General features: G+C 44.0%; 1 protein-coding gene across 1 annotated transcript in view; it reads right to left on the bottom strand.

The window, feature by feature from the left end:
• Positions 1–13,337, bottom strand: part of INPP5B (inositol polyphosphate-5-phosphatase B) — a 50,558-nt gene that overhangs the window by 12,762 nt on the left and 24,459 nt on the right. The window contains 6 exon segments of the mRNA XM_038557840.1: positions 1,693–1,880; positions 2,692–2,808; positions 3,157–3,271; positions 4,805–4,906; positions 6,200–6,367; positions 8,179–8,278. Of these exon segments, the coding sequence (XP_038413768.1) occupies positions 1,693–1,880; positions 2,692–2,808; positions 3,157–3,271; positions 4,805–4,906; positions 6,200–6,367; positions 8,179–8,278 (790 nt within the window).

Raw genomic sequence — 13,337 nt, 5'->3', positions numbered from 1 at the left:
ACAGAGGTCACAGGTTCAGGAGGCACTCCACCCACCCTCGCCAGCGCTCATCTGACAGAAGCCCCCCAAGGCTCAGCTTCTCGGGAGCTGAGAGGGAAGTGACTCTGCTGTTCGGGACATCTTTTCTCAGGCCGCCCCATTGCACGTCATGGCCAACATGCTGCTTACTCAGTGACCTTCTGCTCCAGGTTCATCAGAAACAGCTTTGAGTTGTCCTGGACTGTTTTACTCTTGTGTGGTTGGAAAGATAGTCTAATAAGATCTAAAAGCAAGACAACCATTTACCTCGTTCATGGGAAGAGGCACAAAAGATTAAGTATCGGGAATAATGTCAATCGCTTGGGGGCCCCAAACCAGATGATGCCATGATGTCGCCTCCATGCACATGACAGTCCACAGAACACACTCTCAGCCTTTGTTTCCGAGCTGAGTTCCTCCGAAACAAAGCTCAACCTGTACAGTGGACTGGGCCTCACCCCCACTGTATCATCGGTTGGCTCTTTTTTGCAGAGAGTGACGGGTGTTTTATCACACCTGCTGCTTTCAGAGAAGGGCTACTGAGCATTCCCAGATGACAGCGCACAGCCCACAGACTCCAGTACTGTTCTGTCTGAAGCCAGCAGCCAGGTCTTTAGAGAACCCGCACAGCAGTACACACGCACCAACATAAATGCATCCACAAGCTAAAAGCGGACAAGCTGACGTGCAAGCGGCAACCTCCCCAACTAGGATGCTGGAGGTTCAGCAGAACGGAGGACACACTCCCTGCTAAGTTCCCTGGAGAAGGAAAGCCATCCTGTCAGCTTCCAGAGCACCAGCGAGCTCAAGACAGTTCCACCACCGCAGCAGGCGGGATGAGGGCTTGCATCTGTGTACTCCCTGGCAGACACCATGGCCTCAGGGGCTTCTTCCTTTTTCTAAAAGAGGTGGCACAAGCTTCAAGTGTTACCGTGAAGTTTGAAATTCTAATATGCCTTGAATTGAGACATACTGAACGTTTTAGAGATAAACGAAACAAAGAAAACAGAGATTAGCACAAGATGCTCCAAGAAGCTGTAATTCCGGCTTTGTGATGCTGAATCAAGAGGTACAAAAGACTGGGATCCCTGGGTGGCGCAGCGGTTTGGCGCCTGCCTTTGGCCCAGGGCGTGATCCTGGAGACCCGGGATCGAATCCCACGTCAGGCTCCCAGTGCATGGAGCCTGCTTCTCCCTCTGCCTGTGTCTCTGCCTCTCTCTCTCTGTATGACTATCATAAATAAATTTTAAAAAAAGGGGTACAAAAGACTAAGTGAGGGGAGACTACTCTGTCCGGACCTCAGTGATATATGTTTCTGGAAAGAACAGACATGTAATATCCTAAAACATAGTTCTAAAGCATGGACTTGAGAAGCTCGCTCTTTGGTTGCTTTCCTTGTGATGTTTTATCAAGGTGGGCCCACATTAAAAATAAATCTTATACGTTTTCTGAAGGCAAATGATGTGTGAGAGAGACTCTAGAGGGCTGCCCGATGGTTAAGTTAGGAAATGGAACGTTTCCACAGGACGTCCTATCGGCATGTAAGCGAGGGTGGGCTAGAGTTCCCACTCCGGCAGCGGGAGGCCTCCTCCAGTCGCCTCCCTGACAAAGCAGAGAGGCCCCAATCTGCATGGCAAGAACAGCCAACTGCTCGGGCTCCAGGCCCAGACTCACTCGTGCTTGCTGATGGTGAGAGGGGGAAGGCTTGGGTCAACCTGACAAAACTGCATTCGAGAACAAATGTCTTTATAGTCCTGGTTCCTCCTCTCATACTCCTCCGTGTGGGCTGCCAAGTGAGAGTTCACAACGCAGATGCTGGTGTTGTGGAACTGGAACCTGATGGCCACTCCTCCTTTGTTACCCTACAGAAAAGAGCCCAAGAGCATCCAATTCACCGCTTCAATGCATCAGTCATTTAAATCCGCACACTTTCAACATGTTTTCTCTTCAAAATAATCCTGACTGCTAAGTGAGGCAGTGTTATTGTCTGTATTTTATTTTATTTTTTAATTTTTTTTTTTTTTTTAGAGGGAGAGGGAGAGAGACAAGTTCTAGCAGATTCCCCACTGAGCGTGGAGCCCGACGCAGGGCTGGATCTCACCTCCCTGAGATCGTGACCTGAGCCGAAATCAAGAGTGGGACACTCAACTGCTTACCGGACTGAGCCAGCCAGGCGCCCCTACTGTCTGTATTTTAACAGGTAAGAAAACAAATCCAAAGCAGAGTGACTAGCCAGTCAGTGGCGAAGCCGAGTCCACTTTTCCCTAAATCACAGGCAAACCACATGCTTGCCCTTTTGCACAGGAAGCTAAGCTCTTGCAGTCAGACCCAAAAGCAGGACTTTAGGAGCCTCAAGAAGAGGAAATTACAAACCTATTATTGTCAGCGTTCTTTCTTTATCTTGGTTTCCCAACAGTTTCTGCAACTGATTTCACGGGTGAAATGGGCAGATCAACTAGAGGCTCTGGTGTGGAGTGGACACAGGGATATGTGCTATGTCAGCCAACAGCTCACTAAAACACGACTTCTAAGTGGTCCGCTCAATCTGGCCTTGCTTGAGGGCACCATTCACCATGTCACACCAGCACCCTCACTCTGGGACCCACGCAATAACGGTATCCTGAGAGGCAGGGTCAAAACTGTAGGGATCAAGCATACCGACCAGAAACTCACCATCCTCCCCATGATTCCTGTCCCCACGGTCTCAGCTTCCACCTCGGAGATGTGCGCTGCATGCTCCTGTTTGACATACAACAGCAGCATAATCCCCACCAGTCGGATAAGCTTCACCTAGACAACAGAGCCATAACGTTCCGGTCACGGCATTAAATAGAAATCCAAAACAGGAATAAACACCCCAGAGGAAAAGTGGTCTTGAAGCTGGCTGAGGATGCCAGTGTGTTTCCTTCTCCACAGTAGGACACAGGGTAGTCACCTGTGCAGCTCACCACGCACACGTGCAACGTGATAATCCCAACAGCCCACCAGGGCCCAGACCTGCATCTTTCTGATCCAGAGGCACCTCTTCTGGAGGACTTGAAATTGAAATAATTAGAACTGGCTTCTGATAAAGGTCATGGGTCTTAGAATTTCCCTGTGTGGCAGCATAAAATTAAGGGTCACTGAACGCGCTCTTACCTTTGCATACTTGGCGTCTGGATGAAGACCTTCTGATACAGCTTTAAACCACTCTTCCTCCTTGGGGGTATCATGGAAGAAAAAGGCTTCTTTGCTCAGATCGAGCTCCTGGAACCTGTAATAAGCAGCAAGCAGTCAGAAAGTAGAGAAGAGTAATGTGCAGACCATGTCCTCGGGTTGGGTTGGGTGCGTGTACAAGTCTAGCTTCCCAGCGAAACTGCAGGGCACTCAGAAAAATAAAAACGTGGAACCGAGCGACTAAATGCTAAGGAACTACCAGCGCTCTCCTGAGCCGCCCCCACTTCCTCTCCATAACCAGCCTGCGAACCAGTTACAAGTGTCTCCATTTTACACCCAGGACCGCTACTTCACACAAGGACCAAATGGCAAACCGGGCACCAAGCCTAGGTCTATATAAATTCCAGATTCTAGGCCCTTCCCACTTTGCCACACAGGCTTCTTGGCTGCCTCCTCCCCATAGTGCCCAGCACAGTGGTAGGAAGATAACATGCATGGAAGAAAAAAAACAGGAACGCCTGGGTGTCTCAGTGGTTGAGGAATAAATAACATCTTTTTAAAAAATAAATAAAATAAAAAATAAGAAAAGCCCCACTGGTCAGTTTTGTTTTTTTTAAAGATGTTATTTATTTATTCCTGAGAGACAGAGAGAGAGAGAAAGGCAGAGACACAGGTAGAGGGAGAAGCCGGCTCCATGCAGGGAGCCTGATGCAGGACTTGATCCTGGGACTCCAGGATCACCCCCTGAGCCAAAGGCAGACGCTCAACCACTGAGCCACCCAGGCGCCACTTATTTTTTATTTTTTTCTTTATTTTTAATTTTTTTAAAAAGATTTTATTTACTTATTCATGAGAGGCACAGAGAGACAGAGAGAGAGGCAGAGACACAGGCAGAGGGAGAAGCAGGCTCCAAGCAGGGAGTCCGACCTCAACCCCGGGTCTCCAGGATCAGGCCCCAGGCTGAAGGTGGCGCTAAACCGCTGAGCCACCCAGGCTGCCCCTACCACTTATTTTTTAAATCTAGCCTTCCTGGGGCACCTAGGTGGCTCAGTCGATTAAGTGTACGACTCTTTGTTTTCGGCTCAGGTCGCGATCCTGAGATCAAGCCCATGTTGGGCACGGAGCCTGCTTGTGTCCTCTCTGTCCCTCTCCCTCTGCCCCTCCTTGCTCATGCATGTGCATGTTCTCTCCCTCTCTCTCTAAAAAAAATAAAATAAATAGTTTTAAATTAAATAAATAAATAACTTTTAAGATCAATTACATAAATTTAAAAAAATAAAATAAAGCTAGCCTTCCTTCCCTGGCAAAAATATTTTTGCTTTGTGACACAACAAAGTGTTGAATGTCTAAGTGATAAAAGTCAGTTCAAGGTGTAGTGATTTTAACAGAAGGTTGCACTAAAAATGAAATAATAGCATTTAAATGCCAGGCACATCACTTTAATCATGCCAGAAATTTGTTTACTATGAGGAAGAGCATCAAACAGAGAAGCAGCTGTTATTAAGCACATGCTCAGTTTTCGCTTCCTTCACCTGCTGTGAAGACTCAGTGATACATTCATGTCCCTATCCTTCCCACGCCAGCTATACTTTCCTGAGATGCAGAGGCAACCGAAGAGAGAAGCACTCACCCCACGCAGTACACATCTGGGGCCTGGATGCCATGGCTTAGCCAGGGCTGGAGGCCTTCTTTGGGGGACTGGCCGTTCACATTGTATGTTCCCACAAAAAACCTGTCAACAAAGAGAATTGATCAGTCACTTGGGAGGACTACAGGGATGACAGGGGAAAGAAAGCATCCTGTGCCGACTTTGCCCAGTTTCGGTCTCCCTGCAGCAGAATTTTAAGACGTAAGAAATGTCACACCTGGCCTCAACTGAGGACTGTGGCACCAAAGGGTGACTTGCAGTCTGCCATGATATCTGTTGCTTTTGTGATAACTTCAGACACCATATGCCTACTGTGAACATTCCCACTTAGCTTTGACAGCCATTACAGAGCCATCACCCAAAAATGATTCCTTACCCTGTGTGTGCTAGGGAAATGAAAGAAAAATATAGGAAGTACCTTAGTAATTATCTTTGGAAGCAAAGCAAAAGCAGTGTTCACCATAACTGACTATTTATATACCTGAAAGCAATGTCATTTTTTGTCACTGATTTAAAAAGACCTAGCTGGGGGTCCCAGGGTGGCTCAGTCAGTTAAGCGTCTGTCTTTGGCTCAGGTCAGGATCCCAGGGAGCGGGGATCCTGCTTCTCTCTCTCTCTCTCTCTCTCCCTCTGCCTGCAGCTCTCCCTGCTTGTTCTCACTCTCTCTGTGTCAAATAAACTCTTAAAAAAATATTTTTTAGGGATCCCTGGGTGGCGCAGCGGTTTGGCGCCTGCCTTTGGCCCAGGGCGCGATCCTGGAGACCCGGGATCAAATCCCACATCAGGCTCCCGGTGCATGGAGCCTGCTTCTCCCTCTGCCTATGTCTCTGCCTCTCTATCTCTCTCTCTCTCTGTGACTATCATAAATAAATAAAAATTTTTAAAAAATATTTTTTAATTAAAAAATTAATTAAATAATTTAAAAATAATTTAAAAATTAAAGGATTCTAGAAGAATCCTGTAACATCTATTCATTTAACTTCCAGTAATCTTGTCTGGAAAGATTACCAAACACTAACTTCATTGCACTAGCTTCAGTTTAAATGACTTTCTTCAGAGGCCCAGAATGACTAAGAGATACACAAATTCCAGGATATCATTCCTTCTCCTGTCCCATATATCTCTTCAGATGTTGCTGTAACTATTTGCAAGTTGTATGACTCCCACTATATCATGCCTACCCCTGTGCCTGGCCTGCAAACGCACAGAATAAATGGCTGCTCATGAAGAAATGAAATGAAAGGATCATTTAGAGAATGACAGGAGAGATTCTATAGAAGGATTTGCTTCCAAATCCAGGGTATGCAGGGGGAGTGCTTATATTTCAGAGAGCTGAACAATCATTTTGCTTTGAAAACAGTCTGCCCAGTTAGCTACCTGAAGTTCTGGATATACGTATAATCCTCTTCTTCCTGCACTAGACGTGATTTCACGATTGTATCTCGTAGCCCGAACTTCTGCATGGATAAAATATGTGCCTTGTCTGTTACTGTGATAGTGGAGGAGCGAACCATGTCGGTGATTTCAGACTTGGATTTATTCTGTCTAGAAAAACAAACAGATACAAATTTATCATATTCTGATGAGTCCCCCATGACAAAATACATGAGCATGAAGCTGGAAGTTTCCAAACAGAAGTGTCTGAGTCACGGAAGACTAACGGAGGCCAAAGTCAAATGTGTTTACTAAAAAAACACTATTTCTTTGTGCAATTAAGTAAACTTCTGTGTTGTTGATTGTATAGCACATTGGTCCAGAGATTTTTCTGATAGAGATCTCAGATCAGAGGGGACCCTCACATTCTGACCTAATCCCTTCCTTTTCCAAATAAGAAAAATGAGACCAAACATCATCAATGATCCACCCAGTTGGATGGTGGCAGAGTATGGATTAGAATAGATTTGACAATACTCTTTTCAGACTCTACTGCCTCATGTATTGAGACTATAAACTACCCAGATCCTTTGAATTGACAACTCTACTATATCTCTATTCCACAGGAGTAACCTGAAATAAAAGAAGAGCAATGAAAATTTGTATTTCATTATTATTTGTGTAGTTTTAATAGTCAAATTAAAAATTATTTAAATGCCAACATTTAAATTTAAACAAAATTTAAAATTTCAACAGTTATCTAACAGAATCTTAATAATAGTGCAAGAAACTTTTGTTGAAGGTTACTTAATGAATTAAGATATATAAAGCACTTGCAACAACTTCTGGCACTGAATAAAGACCACATAAGTATCTGATAGTATATCATCAAGCACATACTAATTACAACTATGTAAACATGTATCTAAGTCTACCAAGAAGGCTGAAGTGAACTGAGAGCCATAGATCTAGTTACATTTAAAGTTCAGGGCTGGGATCCCTGGGTGGCGCAGCGGTTTAGCGCCTGCCTTTGGCCCAGGGCATGGTCCTGGAGACCCGGGCTCGAATCCCACGTCGGGCTCCCGGTGCATGGAGCCTGCTTCTCCCTCTGCCTATGTCTCTGCCTCTCTCTCTCTCTCTCTGTGATGACTATCATAAATAAAAAAAAATAAAAATAAAAAAATTCTATAAAGTTCAGGGCTTGTTCCTTGCTGCTTAAGTGCATAATTAAAATATTGACACAAACAAGCAAGTTTTTGTCTTGACCAGATGATTCTAGCTATGAGCAGTAGGGGGCACTGGTGTACAGACTAAATATAATAGCACGTGGGGGGGTGGGAGTAAATAAAAACAGAAAAAAGAAGTATCTTCAGAATTAGGACGCTCCTAAAAGAATGGAAGGGAGAAATAAAAATGTTTCTAATCTTCTACATTTCTAAGGTAGAGTTAGACTGCCAGTTTCAAATCCTAAATGGGCTACCTGTTAGTTCTGGATCTTGGGTAAATCATATAAAGTCTCTTCTTTATCTGTTTCTGTAGCTATAAACCAGAGAAGATAATGGTACCCATCTCTTAGGTTAAAATAAGATAATTCTGGGGGATCCCTGGATGGCTCAGTGGTTTAGTGCCTGCCTTCAGCCCAGGGTGTGGTCCTGGGGTCCCGGGATCAAGTCCCGCATCGAGCTCGAGTCCCACATCAGGCTCACTGCGTGGAGCCTGTTTCTCTCTGCCTGTGTCTCTGCCTCTCTCTGTGTGTGTCTATCATGAATAAAAAAATAAAATCTTAAAAAAAAAAAAAAAAAAAAGGATAATCCAGGTAAGAGCATGGTACCTGGAACACACAGCAAATGCTCAGTAAGTGTCCAACATTTCTTGGACCACCTACCCTGGGGCAACTTACATCATGCACAGTAATGGTCTCAGCTCTATACTGAAGAAAACTTCAGCCCTAAGAAGTACAAATGAAGGGAGGGCTGCATTACCTTGGGAGCAAACTGTCTGGTGTATCCTGACCCCAAGAGCTGGCAGGGTCCCCAAGCAGGCCTTTCTTATCCGATCTGGAATCATCAAAGTCAGAAACACCTAAGGGGAGGGGAAAGGAATGAAAACATGCTTACAAAGACTTTAACATACAGACCACAGCTTCTCCAGTTATCTGGGAATCACTGGTTGTGCACATCGTGCTTGAAAGCATAGGAAAGGCTGATGGTGGTGTGTGGGTGAAGCTCCCAGAGCACTGAGAGAGGGCAGAAAAAAACAAGCATTTCATCCAGAGGTCTACACTTGATCTTAGCCAAAAGGCCGAGAAGCGATCATCCAGAGGTCTTTACTTCTGAAAACCCAACCATCCCAGCTGATCTGACTCCCTTTCCTTAGAGACAGAGTGCACTGCAAAAAAGAATGAAACTATGCATTCTGCAGACCTAAGTTCCATCACCAGCTCTACTATTTATTGACCTTCTGACGCCAGACGAGTCATCCAACCTTTCTCCATCTTGGTGACTTGACCTGTCTTGCCCTTCTCACAGGTTTATTGCAGGGATCAAATAGTTGATATGTGAGTAAAGCACTTTGGAAGCCACACAGCATATTATGAAATATAAGATAGGGATCTCATTCCCATTTACTCCAAGTGGCACTTCATGTTCAAGGAGGAAAGAAAGAGGCAGGGGTCAGAGATCTGACGCTGGAAAGGGTCTAAGTGCTCTAGAGAATGGGAAGCGCTTGTCATGGTCAACAAATCGCCTCAAAAACCAAACAGCAGACCAAGGACTTTCAAATAAATACATACTTCGGGACAGTTGTAAAACCAAGATAAACCTGAAAAGGAAAATTAATCTGCCAATAGTGTCTCTGCTGCTTAAAAGCCAAATCTCTTGTCCACGGAAAACAGCATGGAGAGGCCACAGAAAGGGGCTGCTTCAACGCACGCGTTACGGGGAGCACTGGAGGCATGAGCCATCACGAAAGAATTCTGCCCTGAAGATTATTACTAAACATGGATTTTTCAACCATGCATTCACAGAAACCAGAAAACACACACACGCTAATCTGATACATGAAAATAATTTCATTTCGATACCTCCAACCAATCACCCAAGGCCTTTCAATTTTGTTCCCTGAATGCCTCTTAAGTCAGTATATCCCATCCAGTGTGACCCTACTAGCCTACGTTACCAACGTCTCCTTGGAATGACTTGGAAAACCTGAACTAATCACCTGGCCTCCTTTCAGAATTAATCTTCTGACCCCACCATCTCTGACCCAATTTCTACACTATGGCTGGAGGATTTTTTGAAAAAGGAAGGCTAATCCCATCACTTAAAACCTTTCGAAAGCTTCCCATTGAATAAACCCAAACCTCCTGGTATAGCTGTCAAGTCTCCCTCCAGTCCACCCCACGTGTCCACCTGCAACTCTCACCACAGGCCTCTGTCTCCCCACTCCCTTAAATGCCATAGTAAGTATATTAAAGTTACTGAAGCTATACTGTGATCCCATCAGAAACTCACTTCCTCCTTTTTCATTTTGCTTTACAGGGCTAACTCCTCCCCATCCCAAGGCCAGGGGTCAGCAAACTTTTCTGCAAAGGGCCAAAGCAATAATGTCGGAGGCTGTGCAGGCCATACAGTCTCCGTCACAGCGATTTGACTCCACTGTCATAGTGTCAAAGGAGCCATGAGTGTGGCTGTGTTCCAGTAAAACTTTATTTATGGACATTGAAATCTGAAGATTACAACATTTTTACATGTCACAAAATATGAATCTCTTTTAATTCTTTTCAAACATTTAAAACCATAAAAACTATTCTTAGCTCACAGGCTATAAAAAAGCAGGCAGTGAGCTGGATTTGGCCCATGAACTGACTGTACTTAGCCAAGCCCTGCTGTAGACCATCTCAGAGGTCACTTCTTCCAAAATGCCTTCTCTAACTCCCCCCAGAGCAGGTTAGACGCCCTACCACTGGTGTTCCCACAGCTCCCTGTATGTCTCTCATTATAGTCTCAATTGCTGTGTATTGTAATGCTTGTCCCCCAGTTAGACTCTAAGCTTTCTGAGGGCAAGGCTATGTCTGATTTATTCATCATTGCACCCCCAACATCCAGCACACCAGCCAGCACATGATAAGCAGTTCAATCACTCAACAATTCAACAGAAAATACTGAATGAACACTGATTCCTTATGTGTCATATATAAATATGTAACATCTAAGCTCAAGCCTGTTAACATTCTTTTGGAATGTTGCAGGTCATCTTTCCATTATCTTCAGCATACAACAGAAATAAGACAGGCAGAACTAAGAATGCCTGGGTGGCTCAATGGTTGAGCGTCTGCCTTCAGTCCAGAGCGTGATCCTGAGGTCTTGGGATTGAGTCCCACATCGGGCTCCCTGCATGGAGCCTGCTTCTCTCTCTGCCTGTGTCTCTGCCTCTCTCTGTGTGTCTCTCATGAATAAATAAAATCTTGAAAAAGAAAGAGAAAGAGAAAGAGAAAAGGAAGGAAAGAAAAGAAAGAAAGAAAGAAAGAAAGAAAGAAAGAAAGAAAGAAAGAAAGAAAGAAAGAAAAGAAGAAAGAAAGAAAGAAAGAAAGAAAGAAAAGAGAAAGAAAGAAAGAAAGAAAGAAAGAAAGAAAGAAAGAAAGAAAGAAAGAAAGAAAGAAAAGAGAAAGAAAGAAAGAAAAAGAGAAAGAGGGATCCCTGGGTGGCTCAGTGATTTAGAGCCTGCCTTTGGCCCAGGGCATGATCCTGGAGTCCCAGGATCAAGTCCTGTGTCTGGCTCCCTGCGTGGAGCCTGTTTCTCCTTCTGCCTGTGTTTCTGCCTCTCTCTGTGTCTCTTGTGAATAAATAAATAAAATCTTTAAAAAAGAAAGAGAAGGAAGGAAGGAAGGAAGGAAGGAAGGAAGGAAGGAAGGAAGGGAGGGATCGATCGATCCCTGGGTGGCTCAGTGGTTTAGAGCCTGCCTTTGGCCCAGGGCATGATCCTGGAGTCCCAGGATCGAGTCCTGCGTCGGGCTCCCTGCGTGGAGCCTGTTTCTCCTTCTGCCTGTGTCTCTGCCTCTCTCTGTGTCTCTTGTGAATAAATAAATAAAATCTTTAAAAAAGAAAAAAGAAAAAGAAAGAAAGGCAGAACTAGAATAGGTTGTTTCTAGAATTCTACAACCCCGTGGTTAGCTAAATTCTTTCTAAGAACCAAATCCCCAATTGCTTGTTTTACTCTCACTGAACTCTAAAGCTTTAGAGAACCAACATACCTGAGTTAGTGAATGGCATACTGGGACACCTGTTAGAATGCTAAAATCCAAAAAGCCGACAATACCAACTGCTGGCAAGGATGTGGAGCAAAAGTTAACTCTCATTCATTGATTATAAGAATGGAAAATGGTACAGATCCTTTGCAAACAGTTTGGCAGTTTCCTACGAAGCTAAACATAGTAGCTTCCATATATGATCCAGCATATATGATCCAGCAATCACATTCCTAGATATTTATTGATTTGAAATTTTATATCCATATAAAAACCTGCACATAACTCTTTATAAAAAGATTTATTCATTTGCAAGAAAAAGAAAAAGACAGAAAGACAGAGAGAGCACAAGCAGGAGGAGAGGTAGAGGGACAAGCAGGTTCCCAACTGAGCACGGAGCCTGATGTGGGGCTTGATCCCAGGACTTGAGATCATGACCTGAGCTAAAGTCAGATGCTTAACAGACTCAGCTAACCCAGGCGCCCCTACAGCAGCTTTATTAATACTCATTAAAAACTGAAAGCAACAATACATATTGCTAAGTAAAAGAAGTCATTATGAAAAGGCTCCATGCTGTAGGATTCTGAATATATAACATTATGGTTGAAGCAAAACTCTAGAGGTGGTAAACAGACCAGTGGTTGCCAGGTGTCCAGTGGGTGGGTAAGGATTAAGTAAGTGAAGCACAGGGGACTTACTAGGGCAGTGAAACTATTCTGTGAGAAGCTGTAGTGGTGGATACATGACACTATCTATAGTCTTCAAAACCCATAGAACTTTATAGCCCAGAGCAAGGCATGCAAATAAATTTAAAAAAAAAATCAGGGATCCCTGGGTGGCGCAGCGGTTTGGCGCCTGCCTTTGGCCCAGGGCGCGATCCTGGAGACCCGGGATCGAATCCCACGTCGGGCTCCCGGTGCATGGAGCCTGCTTCTCCCTCTGCTTGTGTCTCTGCCTCCCTCTCTCTCTGTAACTATCATAAATAAATAAAAATTTTAAAAAATAAATAAATAAATAAAAATTAAAAAAAAATCATTTTGGAGGTCAGGGGATCCTGCAGTGAAATCCAGAAAATGACAAAAGAATCTAACTATATTACAAATGTATGAAACAGCCTCACTGAGGGGGAATAGAAGAAAAAGGTGCTAACCTAAGGAAATTTGAAAATGCATGGAATCTGCAAGATTAAAGGCAAAATGAACTGTACGCAAGCACTATACTCTAGCTGATAATACTGCTTACCACAGGGATGTGGATTAACAATTCTGAAGCTGCTATATAGGGATCCTGGAATTTAACACTTAAAGAAAATGGATAGTGGATTGTGGGCACCAGGTTTCTCATTGTTGGAATGGGAGATTCCAGATAAACAAGGGGAAGAGGCTAGGATGATCCATGTGGTAATGGATTAGAGTTGGAGATATCAGCATGAGTTCATGTTTACTTAATATGGATACATACGGTTACATAGAGAAATATAGAGATACACACATTTAAGTAGACACACTTACATCTCCTTGCTCCATAGGCTAACAGGGCCTAGAAGCAAGGACACACCAGTAGCAAGGACCACTCATTAATGCCCAATCTTGGTTTCCAATACCATTCTCCAATAAAAAGAACCAGGGCTCCTTGAGATATGGTTATTTTAGGACTGGGGTGGGAAATATAGAAGATGGAGTATTTTCTAGCGCCAGAAAACAAGTACTAAAAAAAAAAAAAAAATCTCCCAAAATAAAAATACAATGATGGGGTACATCATATGGACACAGGAGCCAACCAAAAAGGCTCCAATGGTCACAGCGGTAACAATTTCAGTAAAGAAATAAAGCAATAGTGGATTAGAATTCAAAATATAAAAGAAATATCCTTGGGGATCCCTGGGTGGCTCAGTGG

The sequence above is a fragment of the Canis lupus genome, chromosome 15 (genome assembly GCF_011100685.1).
Source record: "Canis lupus familiaris isolate Mischka breed German Shepherd chromosome 15, alternate assembly UU_Cfam_GSD_1.0, whole genome shotgun sequence".
Lineage (NCBI taxonomy): Eukaryota > Metazoa > Chordata > Mammalia > Carnivora > Canidae > Canis > Canis lupus.
This window is presented reverse-complemented; position numbering and strand designations above follow the sequence as displayed.